The sequence below is a fragment of the Austrofundulus limnaeus genome, unplaced genomic scaffold (assembly GCF_001266775.1).
Source record: "Austrofundulus limnaeus strain Quisiro unplaced genomic scaffold, Austrofundulus_limnaeus-1.0 Scaffold223, whole genome shotgun sequence".
NCBI lineage: Eukaryota > Metazoa > Chordata > Actinopteri > Cyprinodontiformes > Rivulidae > Austrofundulus > Austrofundulus limnaeus.
The window spans coordinates 89,158-103,658 of NW_013952625.1; the positions used below are offsets into that span (position 1 = coordinate 89,158).

General features: G+C 40.3%; 1 protein-coding gene across 1 annotated transcript in view; it reads left to right on the forward strand.

Annotated features, from left to right (window-relative positions):
• Nucleotides 1-13,377, forward strand: part of hdlbpb (high density lipoprotein binding protein b) — a gene marked incomplete in the record, with an annotated part of 27,562 nt that extends 14,185 nt beyond the window's left edge. Inside the window, 18 exon segments of the mRNA XM_014019499.1 lie at nucleotides 956-1,034; nucleotides 1,428-1,567; nucleotides 1,642-1,746; nucleotides 1,828-1,941; nucleotides 2,021-2,107; nucleotides 2,194-2,325; nucleotides 3,436-3,654; nucleotides 3,796-4,017; nucleotides 5,159-5,377; nucleotides 5,539-5,680; nucleotides 5,789-5,916; nucleotides 7,312-7,416; nucleotides 7,498-7,632; nucleotides 8,309-8,452; nucleotides 8,535-8,714; nucleotides 9,511-9,627; nucleotides 9,991-10,149; nucleotides 10,429-13,377. Of these exon segments, the coding sequence (XP_013874953.1) occupies nucleotides 956-1,034; nucleotides 1,428-1,567; nucleotides 1,642-1,746; nucleotides 1,828-1,941; nucleotides 2,021-2,107; nucleotides 2,194-2,325; nucleotides 3,436-3,654; nucleotides 3,796-4,017; nucleotides 5,159-5,377; nucleotides 5,539-5,680; nucleotides 5,789-5,916; nucleotides 7,312-7,416; nucleotides 7,498-7,632; nucleotides 8,309-8,452; nucleotides 8,535-8,714; nucleotides 9,511-9,627; nucleotides 9,991-10,149; nucleotides 10,429-10,521 (2,520 nt within the window).
• Nucleotides 13,378-14,501: the final 1,124 nt, after the last annotated feature.

Genomic DNA, 14,501 nt, shown 5'->3' on the forward strand with positions numbered 1-14,501 from the left:
ACACACACACACACACACACACACACACACACACACACACACACACACACACACACACACACACACACACACACACACACATCCTTGTCCTTCCATCAAACTGAATGAATTAAATGGAAATGAAAACTATTTAACACAGTTATTTACACTTAAATTAAAAATATTTGACCAAAGGAAAACCTGAGCAGGACTAGAGAGAGATGAATATGATTTAGATTTTTATTTCTGTGACTGTTTACGAGWCAYGACATTAACAGCAGTCGTCATTTCATTCTTTAGCAGCTCCTTTAATTCCACAGCTGACACTGCTAAAAATTACAGATTATTTTTTCTGGATCTCTGAAAGCAGGACTTCAATCTCTGAACTCGTAAAGTTCTTCTTTTTTACTTTGCRATGTCATTTATGAATGAACACTTCCTGGTATGTGGGACAGGAAGCTTAGCCTTATATGGTGTTTTTAGGGTGTTAATTATGCTAATCATCTCTCCTCGTGCACAAGCAGCTGGATACACATTCATCATGTTTACTCAGCTCATTTACACMCTTTTCCTGAAGATAGAAGAGTTTGTTGAATCTGACGTGACATGTTTGTACGAACCCTTCGAACGAACAAAAGTAAGAGAAATTTAGGATAAGAAATGTTCTTGCATGAGGCCCATTGTTTAAATTTGATTTCAGATCCTATTGTGTTAATGGAGAATAATATTTTCAGGTTTACATTTAAGGTTTTAATATAAGGATCTGTATTATTGAAAATGAAGCTTACAGGATGCATCTTGGTAGAGTTTTGTATTTAAAGGCAGTTGATGATTCTCACCCAAAATCAGATTTGTGGTTCTCCCTTCAGCCTTTTCAATAAAGATACAATAAATAAAACAGTCACAGCTTTTGTGGGAATTTTTTTTACAAAATGTGAAACAGGTTTTTCACTCTTTTGTCTCTTTGTGTGTCCAGCTGGTGAGGATGGACTACACTGAAGTCATCATAGATCCACGCTTCCACAGACACCTCATTGGAAAGAACGGAGCCAACAGTGAGTAGATCTGTGTCCATCTGCTAACCTTTTGGTTATTAAGAATTTAGGTGCCAGTGGAGCTTGCCATGTTTTTTTAACCTTAGCGTCCTTCCTGCTGCAGATATTTTGTGTCAGGTTCTCAGTCTGAGGAGGATTCGTGTCGTCCTCGAATCATGAATTAGTTCAACAGCTAATATTAAAAGCTGACTATAAATCTCAAAAGAACTTGTTCCACTTTCCACTGTAAACTTGTCATATTTTTTATTGAATAAGTGACTTATTCTTCCAGTGGAAACACAGTTTTACGTTTCTTCTTTAGAAGTTGTTGCGTGTCGGATACACAGAGAGCTATCGTGTTCGTTTTCCTTTTTTCTTTTTGCGTGTGTCTTTAATCCTTCTCCTGTTCTGCAGTCAACAGGATCAAGGAGCAGTACAAAGTGTCGGTGAGAATCCCGCAGGACTCAGAGAGAAGCAACCTGGTTCGTATCGAAGGAGACCCTAAAGGAGTCCAGCTGGCGAGAAGAGAGCTCATCGAGATGGTCCAGAGAATGGTGAGGATGGTTGGTTAYTAAAACTAAACTAAACTAAATGGATTTCTTTTAACTCTGAACATTTTTCTTTCCAGGAGAACGAGCGGACCAAAGACCTGATTGTGGAGCAGAAGTTCCACCGGACAATCATCGGACAGAAAGGGGAAAAGATCAAAGAAGTTCGAGACAAGTTTCCTGAGGTGAGACTGGTCTCAAACCTCGTTATCAGAGCTGTGAAGACTTTTATTTAGACGTTTAACTTCATCCTCGTTGTCTTTTAGGTCATCATTAATTTTCCAGACCCGTCGCAGAAGAGCGACATCGTCCAGCTGAGGGGTCCGAAGAACGAGGTRGAGAAATGTGCCAAGTTCCTGCAGAAGATCATTGCGGACCTGGTACAGCCCGACACCTCCCATCTCCTTCCCCGCTTTTCACCTGCTCAGACTCTCAGCAGGGTTTTTCTGTCCTCTGCAGATCGAGAACAGCTTCTCCATCTCYGTTCCCATCTTCAAGCAGTTTCACAAGAACATCATCGGGAAAGGTGGCGCCAACATCAAAAAGGTGAGACCGTGGCGGGCAAAGGAATCCTGACGCCGAACCTGTCGGGTGACCGGACAGAAAATAACGGCGAAGCTTTCTATCATCAGATCCGCGAGGAGACGAACACTAAGATCGACCTGCCGACTGAAAACAGCAACTCAGAAATGATCGTCATCACGGGGAAGAAGAGCAACTGTGAGGCTGCCAGAGACCGAGTCCTCGCCATCCAGAGAGAACTGGTGAGTCCATCTTATTGGTCCTTATTGGACTGGATTTCAGGAGTAAATTAGTTTTGATCTTCTTTATATTTTATACATACAAGCTTAAAACCAACCATGTTTTCTTTTAAACATGAGGTTTTGATCTTGTGCAGCACAGCCTTGGTTTGTCCCTTTTAGTTTAGGAGGCTTTTTATGACTAAATGTAGCCTGGTAAAAACCAGACCCTTGTCCTGCACTTTGCTTCTTATGAGGGTCTGGACTCGCGGCTATAGAGAAACGATTCTTGTTGGAGGCGTGGCCTCTGCTGAAGTTTAAAATGATTGGATCAGTTGGCTGTGACTTATGTCGCTGTGACGGAGGCTAAGCTAAGAAGCTAACCAGAAATCCTGTGCGCTGTAAACAACCCTACTGAGAGGAGAGAAGTACCGAGCCGAACGAGAGGACTGTAAATGAGAACTGCTGCTTTGTCAGACACATTTATTTTAATTTGGAAGCCTTATCAACACAGACTGGCTTCATTCACTTCCTCCACTGCTGTATGCTAAACTAACTAGCTGACACTGAGCAGAAAATCAACATCATTCAAAACTCCTTCTGTTCTCTGATTGGCCCGAATGAAATGCTCCTGAAGAAATCCTTGTTAATGGGAGAAATCCCAGACGGAGCAGTGAAGGGAAATTAGAATTGAGTGGAACTGATAGGAAGGCAAGGACCAGGCTAGACTAAATGACTAACGGATCAATAAGTAGTGATGTGGCTTAAGAAATAAAATCTTCCCCTGAAAATGATCAGGTACCGCACTGATTCCCAACCAGGGGTACATGTACTATCAAAGGTTTTTGACACCTGAGAGACACCATAGCAACTCCTTTGTGTTTGGAAGTGGGGGGGAGGGGAGTGGGGGGGAGGACCAGGGAGGATGATTCAACCACTAGATGTCACTGAAAACAACAAATCCTACACACTGTGTCTTTAATGCAGATCTTAGTTTGTAGGATGTATTRTTCTTGGTAAAATATTGATGATACTATTTTTCTGAATTTTTACAAATTAAAAAGAAAGAAAAGTTTTTCAGAAGCTGAAACATCCCTGATCTCCTCCTCATTGTGTCCGTCTTCACCTCCTCAGGCCAACATAAAGGAGACGGAGGTCAGCATCCCGGCCAGACTTCACAACTCTCTGATCGGCTCCAAGGGCTGCCTGGTGCGTTCCATCATGGAGGACTGCGGCGGAGTCCACATCCACTTCCCCTCCGAGGGCTCCGGCTCCGACAAAGTCACCATCAGAGGACCTGCAGGCGAAGTGGAGAAGGCCAAGAAACAGCTGCTGCAGCTGGCGGAGGAAAAGGTTGGTGTGAGCGCCAGGGGAGAAGGAGAGCGTTCGTTTCACGCTCGCAGGTCAAAGACACAGACGGAAGTCGTTCCTGTTTTTTTTTTTTTTTTTTGGTTGTTTGTTTGTTTGTTAGATCTTCTCGTCTTCCTTTTTCAGCAAGTCAACAACTTCACTGCCGAGCTGCAGGCCAAACCAGAGTACCACAAGTTCTTGATCGGACGAGGCGGCGCCAACATCCGGCGCGTGCGGGACCGGACGGGGGCCCGGATCATCTTCCCGTCGCCCGACGACACGGAGCAGGAGCTGATCACCATCGTAGGGAAGGAGGAGGCTGTTCGCCAGGCCCAGAGGGAGCTGGAGAGTCTGGTCAAAAACCTGGTAACTGCCTCCACAGACTGTTTATTCATTTGTTTATTTCATTTTTGTCTTCATTACATCATAACTGCTTCAGCTGTTTCACATTGAAATGATTAACATAATTGTTTTTTAGCCTTTGTTTCCGTTTCTAAGTTTTTCTGCTCCAATATTTTTATTTTTTAACACAAATTTTTATCTTTTTTTAATTCATAAACTTCATTTAGTTTTTGAAGTACTTAACATTTAACTCAGTAGCTTTTATTTAACAATATAGTCCAAATATTTTGACGTGTGGTTCTTTGCAAAGCTTGTGAACAGTTAATATCTTACCTGTGGTAGATAGCTTTTTGAATGACCTTGTTTGAACCTTGAGCTAACGGCAAATCTGACAGGTTAAAATTTAAATGGTTCTTTATGAGAGCAAGTAGCAAATAAACATTATGAAATATCAATATACAACATATCAATCAGACGTTTAAATTTCATACGACATATTTTTACCAGCTCATTCCACAAATATACTATTTACTGTATATTTCTAAACTGAGGTCCTCCATCCATATTTTCAGTTGCAGCTGAGTCATTTTTGTGTTCCCCTCTCTGTCATGTGGATRGAGGACCTCAGTGACGAGAGGAGAATATGTAGCGCTGAGCTAATACATATATATGGTGATAGCATCGGGGCTAATGCTAAAGTTACAGGCTGAGTCATTTCTACCTTCTCCTCTCTGTCAACGCTCTCTGGTTTCATTTAAAAGAGTCGATCATCAGATATTGTTCAAGATTAACCTTCAGGGTGGATATAGCTCGCTAGCAGCCTCGCACCGATGACCTATCCACGTCATCATTTACCCAGAATGCTTTTTGTGTAAATAAAATGGTTCTGTCCGTGTAATATATTTTTAAACTTTTAGTTTAAAAGTGATAAAAACTRAACATCCTACAGAATTTTTAAAGTCTTTATTTTACAGTTAAAATATGTTTATCAAATAAAGTCTAATGTTACAACTAATCATGGATCCCTTTAAAAAATCAGTTTATGAGGTCCAGTTTAGTCCTAATCCCACTCAGATTAGCTGTTAGCTTTCTCTATTACAACAGGCAAGACATAATAACCTTCACGCAAAACGCCACTCTCTGATTGGTTCTTGTCCTCCTGCAGGACGACATCGTGGAGGACAGCATGGAGGTGGACGTTCGCCACCACCGTCACTTCGTGTGTCGGAGAGGTCAGGTGCTGCGGGAGCTGGCGGAGGAATACGGGGGCGTGGCCGTGAGCTTCCCTCGCACCGGCTCCAACAGCCAGAGGGTCACTTTGAAGGGGGCGAAGGACTGCGTGGAGGCAGCTAAGAAACGCATCCAGGAGATCGTCGAGGACCTGGTGAGGACAGTTTGATGAATTCACTCAAGGAAATTAAAAGAAATGGTTGTTTTTATCAGGATGAAACTAGATTTTAGGATCGACGTGTGTCGGATGAGACAAACATGTTTTATTGTTCCCAGCCGTAACCCAGAGGGATTTTATTTTTACTGTTTGTGCAGGAGTCCCAGGTGAGCGTGGAAGTGGCCATCCCTCAGCGCTACCATCGCGCCATCATGGGGCCCAAAGGCTGCCGCATCCAGCACCTCACCCGGGAGCACGAGGTCCAGATCAAGTTCCCCGAGAGAGACGACAGCGCCTCAGGTTAGAAACGCAGCAGCTTGTGTTCCAAACGCCGCCCCTGCTGCTGCAGGAGGAACGGATCAGGCTCAAAACCAAACCCAGTCATCCTAAAAGTCTGAAAACTCGCAGGTCAGGAGGCTTCGCCACAGGAGAACGGCGATGCCAGTCCAGAGGCGGAGTTCGTCCCCCGCAGATGTGACATCATCACCATCTCTGGGCGGGCGGAGAGGTGCGAGCTGGCTAAAGCTGCCCTGCTGGTGAGTGTGCTTCGATCAGTTGACGTCACGATGCTTCAGCAGAGCGGGAAATGCAGACGCACGTGTTGATGTTAGCCGCTACTGTTARCATGTTAACAGATGAAACAWTAGAAGAGCTAACACTGAGTCTGGCATCATCGTGGAGCTGTTTGATACTGGGGCTGTGGAAACTTTTGTTCAAACTTTTCTAGACTTTCATCTGTTTGGTGTAGTGAGACATCCAAATAACCAGTTAATATCCATAATCTTGATTGTTGGAAAACCTTTAGGTTCTGTTAAAAACTTCATCATCCTCATGAGGTCATCTCCAACATATTTGTGAACTAATTGCTGCTATCTTTGTATTAAAGCTGGATCTAAATCTGTACAATATGAACTACACAGCKGTTTCCTCCGTAGACATTTTACTGCCCTCCATTTGAAATCGTGGTTCATAAAGACCACATGACTGAAACCCAGCTGTTGACTGTTTCATAGTTACGAGTTCTRTTGGAGCTTAACTTTTCCGGGTCACAGGTCAACCAAATGCCATTAGAATTATGCACCTTCCACAAGCTAAAGCAGAATATTTTAATAATGAAAAATCTCATYTATGATCCTAAAGAAAAGTTGAACACCAATCATTTTAGAGCAAATACATCAGGTCTGTATAACGGAGTAAATTTACCAAATTTGTTCTACTCCAGTGGTGTTTCCATAACATTAACATATGAGCTTGGTCCGCTTCGCACATTTGTAAGCAGAGGATTATAGTAACTTGGTATATTTACTTTGTTACATTACTTAAGTAGTTTTTTGAGAATTTGCAATTTTACAAATTATTTTTTAAAACAGCTATTTTTACATTTATTTTGTTACATTTTAAAGCTAAAAATGATACTTATACTTCTTTACTTTAAAATGTAACACCTAGTTACTACAAAATTAAATATGTTGGAACTCATCATGAATGAAGATGTTTCTGCAGTGTTGAATTTACTCAACAAAGTCATGTCAACTGGCTCCACTAAGCCTAGTTAAGTAAACTGAGCAAAATAAAATAATATATAAACATATTGCTCAATTTACTCAACCTGGCTTAGTGGAACCAGTTTGGTTCAGTTTATTCAACATTCTTAGAAAGTGTATAAAAGTACTTTTACTTTTACTTTCCCAATTTTTGTGAACAGTTTTATGACTTTTACTTGAGTAGTTTTCTCATCAGTGAAATTTATTTTTTAGCAAAGTCATTTTCTGTTCATGTAATTTTACTTTTACTTATTTTTTTCAAGTACTTTATAAACATGTTTGTAACCATGTTTAACTGTTAAATTGTCTACATGATTAACTCTTCGTTTCTAATAATGCTTAGAGTTTGCTGTTTTTTTAGCTTCTCATCATTTCTTCCTCCTGCAGGCGCTGGTGCCCATCACGGAGGACGTGGAAGCATCTTACGATCTCCACCGCTACATCATCGGCCAGAAGGGCAGTGGAATCAGGAAGATGATGGAGGAGTACGAGGTCAGACTGGATCATATCGATATATATTAAAAAATCTCTGTGAGGATGTTTGTGTTTACGTGTGGGGCCGTTGGTGCACAGGTGAACATCTGGGTGCCGCAGCCCGAGAAGCAGCTGGACGTGATCAAGGTGACGGGTCTGGCAGCCAATGTGGAGCGAGCCAAACAGGGTCTCCTGGAGCGGGTCAAAGAGCTGCAGGCTGAGCAGGAGGACCGGGTACGAACAGAACATCTTCACTTCTTGTTGTTTAATCTGCCTTTTTTTTGTTTTCAACACAAAACATTACGCTCCTCGTCTCATTGCTACAGCGGAGCACCGCTAACAAACTGTGAGCTCTACATGGTGTTTCCTGCATAGAAACAGTGTTTTAATATCTCCTTTTATAAACAGTGAAAAGTACTACATGTACAACTGACTAAATGTGAAATAAATCATACAGAAATACTAATAAAAGTAAAAGTAAGAGTTTTACTCACTGTTGAGTTGTGATGAGTAGCTGTCATCTTGAGTTCTGAATTCTCCCACTTTCTAWCTGGGAATTCCTACTGGAGGGGTGTTCCAGTTTAAACATATGACATGCAAATGTGAAATTCCCATTTCCCAGTACAACTGCAGAAATGGTAGCAGCGACAGTTCAAAGAATTCGAGATTATACACATTTTTCAAACCCTGTGCACCTCCACCTAGTGGTAGGATGCCATCATTTCATGTGTAAAACAATCAGCGTGTTATGGGAGATGTAGTTTATTTAAAGCAGATTACATGACGTTAAATATGCTTTGAAGCTTTCAGAAGCTACAAAGAATAAAATAAAATGCCCTGGCAGGTCACACTTCGACACACGCTCCATGTGCAGTAGGGGTGACGTCTCCGTGGCTCTGTCTCCTCTCAGGCCCTGCGCAGTTTCAAGGTCACCATGTCTGTAGATCCAAAGTTTCATCCTAAGATTATCGGGCGTAAAGGGGCCGTCATCTCACAGATCCGGAAGGAGCACGACGTCAGCATCCAGTTCCCCGATAAAGGAGACGAGCAGCAGGTGTGTGCTTCAGGGAAATAACATTTCTTTCTTAGTTTTTCTTTTCCTTTTTTTTAAATTCCTTGTCTGCGTCCTCTCTCAGGACCTGATTGTGATCTCCGGGTACGAGCGGAACGTGGAGGAGGCCCGTCAGTCCATCCAGCAGCTGGTGGCCGAGCTGCAGGAGATGGTGAGCCAGGACGTTCATCTGGACCCCAGGACTCACGCACGCATCATCGGCGCCCGCGGCAAAGCCATCCGCAAGCTGATGGAGGAGTTCAAGGTCAGACGTGACGATTTTTATTATGACCCCCGCACGCCAAGCGTAAGCGGGAGTCATAATGTTTTCGTACGGTTTTATTTTTTATTTTTCAGTGATTTTTGGTGAACCGTACCACAAAAACAGCTGCACCAATCAACATGAAATTTGGCAGGACTGTAGATGAGTCTGACCTACACTGGGCCAGCCAACGGTTTTATGGTAGACCCCATATTTGAGGAGGGGGCTCCTTTCAAAGAGGGGGTGTCAGGACATGCAAAAATGTTTATAACTCAGAAACTGTTCAACATAGAAGCTTCAGATTTCTTTGGTTGTTTAGCTCTGATAAAGCTCTATCCATCAGGCCCACCAGTCAGTGCCCCCCACCCCAGAACTCCAATTTATTTGAAAAAGTGGTATCTGGACATACAACAATGGTTATTGCTCAAAAACTATTAAACATAGGAGCTTCAGATTTCTTTGGTTGTTTAGATCTGATGAGGGGCTATCCATCAGGTCAACCACTGCCCCCACCACCCCCCCAAAATAAATAAATAAATAAAAGGCCCCCACCCAAACCACTACAATTTTGGGATGCACCTAGTAGCATGRCATTTATYAGGAATAAAGACTTCTGAGTTCTGGTGCATTTGTGCGAGCAGGGGTCATTATGTTACTGCTGTGCGGTATCTAGTTTTAACCAAAACCATTTGAGTGTTAAACCAGGGCTGGTTTATTAAAAGAAAAACACTAGAAACTGGTTTGGTTTTCCACTGGTTAATATCAAACATCAACACGCTCCGATCTGCTCTTTGTTCAGGTGGACATACGGTTCCCTCAGCCAGGCTCAGACGAGCCTGACAAAGTGACGGTAACGGGCCTCCCTGACACCGTCGACGCCGCCATCGATCACCTGCTCAACCTGGAGGAGGAATACGTGAGTTCACAGCAGGAGGCGTCGGCTCTGGTTTTATTATTAAATGATGTCATTATGAGTTCATGAACCCTTAGATGGAATAAAATATCCTATGGGCCAGACTCTGATTTATAGGTATGTTTAAAAATACTGTGAAAATGGTTCATTTCAAAATGAAAGTAAACTTAGAGGGAAAACAATGATTTACTGTAAATTAAGAAAAATTATTTTAGCTCTCATTTTGCCACGTCACATTTGTTGTTAAACAGCTAAAATAGCAAAATTAGTGTCTGAGTCTTAAAACATCTGAAACATTAGAGTTCAAAGATATTCTGCTTTTATTTTTTAAAGAGCAAATTTTTTTCCTCCCTCTTCCCTTCCCAGCTGCTCAGTGTGACGGAGACRGAGACCCTGGCAGCGTACATGAAGCCCCCGTCTCGCTACGGGGGAGGAGGCGGAGCGGGAGGAGTGGACGACAGCAGCGGGGGTCCGGCTAAGGGCTTCGTGGTGCGGGACGCCCCGTGGAACGCAGCAGGAAACAAGGTGGGATTGACCAGATTTGTTCTTTCTTTTAGCCTCGTTTCTTAAGGCAAAAGCCGTAGAAAAACACGTTCCACAGCTGTCCATTTCACATGTTCATCATCTTCATTTTGAATATAAAGGTTGAAAAACTAAAATATGAATGATTAATGTGATGTCATTTGTAGCCTAATAAATTACACATGTGATAAACTTTAACTTGTAAAGATCTTGTCTAACTAATATATGATATATTGGCTTGTCTTACGGTTACCTCAGTTAGTATTTTTGTGTTTGTTTCAGGCTCCTGATATGAGCAGTGCAGAAGACTTCCCCACGTTTGGGACCGGAGTGGCRCCGAAGCAAACCTCGGCCTGGGGTCCCAAGAAGTTCTGAACCTGCTTGTGTGGAAAAGAAAAAAAAAAGAAAAAGAAAACCTCTAAAGTAGACGATGGGAGACATAACTAATTTCAAACTGCTGCTCGCCTTCCTCCTCTTCCTCATTGTCTCTTTTGTGTCCCGTTTGCATTCAGTCCTCCCGCAACCAGCCACAGTGAATTCTGGGAGAATAAATCCTTTATTTTTATTTTTTATATTTTATCCTGTTTGTCTCTCTTACTGTAGTTTGTCCCTGTTCCTCAAAGAGAGGACATAGGCTGCTCTTGTTCTAGTTTTGCTGTCCTGCTCTGCCTCTTCTCAGCTATCTGACTGAAACATTTCAAAAACACTTCTTGGTTTGTCGGACTTTGCCATCCCATCTAACTCTGTCACAACAAATACACGAGGAAACGTTTCAGATGCTCCGAGTTTGCTGAATCAATGTAGTAGAGCCATAGGAAGAAAGCCTCCTCAAACATCTGAAGCTAAATATTTTCAGGGAAAGGGAATCATGATACAAAGGGGTGAACCAAGAATTTTGGAGCTCCAAAAAAGGGGCGGAGTCTGAGAGTCCAAACCCAAAAAATAACCTTTTTAAGGTGTTTTTTTGTTTAGCCCATGTCCGTCACTACCAGATGAGATGTTAGCTGTGTGTTTATGTGCGTCGACGGGAGGTTTTTTTCGCCTATTTGTGTTTTTTTATAGATTGTTTTTTTTTATTATTTATTTTTCAAGCTAGATGCAAAAACAGCTGCTGGAATCAACCATGTACTTAATTTCCAATGACTCAGAAATGATGTGAAGGTCCTGTAATGAAGGTTGTTTTAATTTTTTTGTTTATTTATTGAAAAAGGAGCCATTTTCTTTGAACTACTGTGATCATCTGTTTTTATATAAAAAAGGAAAAAGAAAAAAGCACTCACTGTAGCTTGCAACCTTTTTGTTTGAGAGTGAATGTTGTGCGTCAGGGTTTGAGGAAAACGTCAACAGTTCTGTGTAAGAAAAAAAATTCCTGCTATTTTTTTAAAACTGTGAGACATTTCTTTTTTTTTTTTGGTTTGTTGTTTTTGGTTTCTGGCATAAAAGACTGTATGTTTGTGCAAGAGTGTGGGAGTTAAGATGTATATTTGAATGAAGCTGAACCAAACTTTTTACATCTTCTTTGTCCGTTTGTCTCTTTTCTCGAAACTCATTCATAGGTTTTCAACTCTTTAGTTTTACGTCTCAGCTCAATATGAAGAGCCATAGCTCCAGTCTAAAGATGTTTTTGATCATTTGTAGCGAGAACATTTGAAGGCCCTTTTTCTGGTTCTGAGACTTAACTTGTGCTCAGGTACTAAACTGTGAAAAACTTCAATAAGTTTTACTAAACCTGCTTTGTGCCTAGAGTTTAAAAGGGATAGACAAACACTTTGGAAAATATAAATGCTAAATTTCTGCTAAGTTTCTAATAAATTACTCTTTAGTTATGGATGAAATGAAGAAACACCTAACTGAACCTGCATCAATGGATAGAAACTTGTTTTATAACTTTTTGTTTTATGACACATTTATAAGCTTTTTTAATATCCTTATTCTCCAAATTTTTATATGTTTGTAGGGTTAGTTCATTTGTCACTGACTTACTTTAATGAAGTTGAGTGCTGTAATATTTGAGTTGAAATGACGTAAGATGACCTCATTGTTTTAATAATTTGCTGTTGTACTCTCATGTAACTAGAGAAGATAAAGGCCACAGAATCCCTCCCCTAAAAAATGTTTTTTTCTTGAGAATTTCCTCAGAACTAAATTTTTTAAAAGGCAGAATTCTGATATTAAAGCCAGGAATAACCCATTTTTGTGGGTTTTCTTCCATTCATGACTTAATCTAAATCTGGATTTTCTGTAAATTTAATAAAAAAWTTTTTAGAATAGATCAGCTGTTCATAAATAAAACTTCCTAAAAGGTACATAGTTGTGTTTGAAATAATAGTGTTTTATAATTGTGCGTAAAGCTCAACATCTGTAGAACAATGTTCATTTTGATGCATTTCAAATCCAAGGGTAACCCTTGTAACCCTAATTTTCAAACGGTTTGTTGACCTGCAACACATACTTTTTCAGTTTATAATTGAGTTTGCAAAGAAAAATGCAGATACTGCTATATTTTCTTCACTTTCTGTAATTTAAAAAAACTGATGCATTTTTCTTCATGATTTATTTGTGCAGCATTCCTGATGCACTGAAATAAAAAGTATAATATATTTCAAACACAACCATCATAMCTATTTGTCTTTTTATAAATATCAGACAAGAGTGAACCGACAGGATGAACTCATCAAAAACAAAATGATTTTTATTACCAGGACGTGAAAAAGGACCAGGCAGTCTCAGTTCAGAAGGACAAATACTCAGGGGTCAACTTTAAGGTGAAAACTGGAGCAGAAAAAGTTGCAGACGAGTAACAAGTCGACTATGCAACTCAACAGCTCATGTTTGTTCTGCATTTTCAGTTTTTTTTATTTACTGAAACTCAGTACAGTTTTAGTTGCTTAAATCGTTTTTATGGGCATTTGTTGTCGAATAAGAACAAGCTGCTTTCAAAGCAACAAGATCTGTTAAAAAATGTTTAAAAAGCTATGAAAAACCACACATTTGGCCTTAATCAGCTATTAATCCAAGTTGTGATTAACTCTGTCGTAACATGTTAAATAAAATCTGAAACGGGGAAAAAAAGCAGGTTTGGTCTTTTTTTCTAACCTTAGTTCACAGAAACATTGACTCTGTGCATACTGTTGTTTTATTTATTTTTATAAATCAGAAAGATATGATTTGTTATGCAACAGCCTGTACAACACAACATACAGAAAACAAAAAGTAAAATAAAAAAAAAAATACAAATGAAAATGTACAAAGCAGCACTGTGATGTAAATAACCCATGTAACTACAGCTTTCACATTTTATTTTATGTATTTGTGTGGAAGATTTTGCCTTTAAGCTCCGTCATCAGAGGGGCTCGATTCAGCTTCTGGAACTGTGACCTTAAAACACATCCTCTTCTGTGGGAGGGTTGGAAAAAGATTGGCTAAAACACCGATAAATAGCTGTTCATGTACAATCAAAGTGGGCGTTCTCCGATACGATAAACTTCTGTATAAACATTTGGACAAGTGTAGGACACGTATGATGTAAATGAAAACAAAAGAGCCCTAATAAATAACATTCACATGTAAACACCAGCGTAGGTCACRGGATGCAAGAACTCATGTAGGTCGCCATTTTACAAAAACTGAATTTAAACTATTTTATTTTTACAGTTGATGGTCTGATTGGAGTGTAAACAATGATGGGAAGTGAAACTGAGGTGATGGAGATTTGGTTTTAGTTCATTTACTCACTTTTAAAAGTTTGTTTATTTTTCCTGAGGGTGCAKCCTGTCAATTTAAAACAAACACTGGAATTTTTCTACGTAAATACTTCTTGATCTTTTCCTGGTTGGATTTTTGTCAAAATGAAAGTAAACAGCTGCACCAAATTTTCTCAGCACCTGTGAGATTCAAACGGTAGGGGTGCTTTATTCGACACAACACCGGTCCTGCGTAACATAGCTCTTTTTTATTCTTAGTTTTTAGCACATAGTTCTATTTTAAATTTAATCCAACTTCGGGGTACTTTGGAGTATTAACGACTGTATTTTGCTGTTAGAAAGCCTGACTAGCCCTTCAGCGCCGTTTTACGTCTTTAAGCTAAGCTAACCGGCTGCTAGCAGCACAAGCCGTAACTAGCTCRTTTCAATAGCAACACAACGCTACAGCTCTCAGTCTGGAGAAACGGACAAAATATTTTACCAGCTGTCTTTTCTGAGTAAAAATGTACGTATCTAGAACAAATATATGCCAAAATATTTAAGTGAAGCTTGTTAAGAGTTTGGAGTTTGTAAAATGTTGTGGGACCAAAAAATTAGTTGTGTAAATTTTTTTTCTAGAAAAGTCTTACTTTAAGCAAAAAACAAAACAAA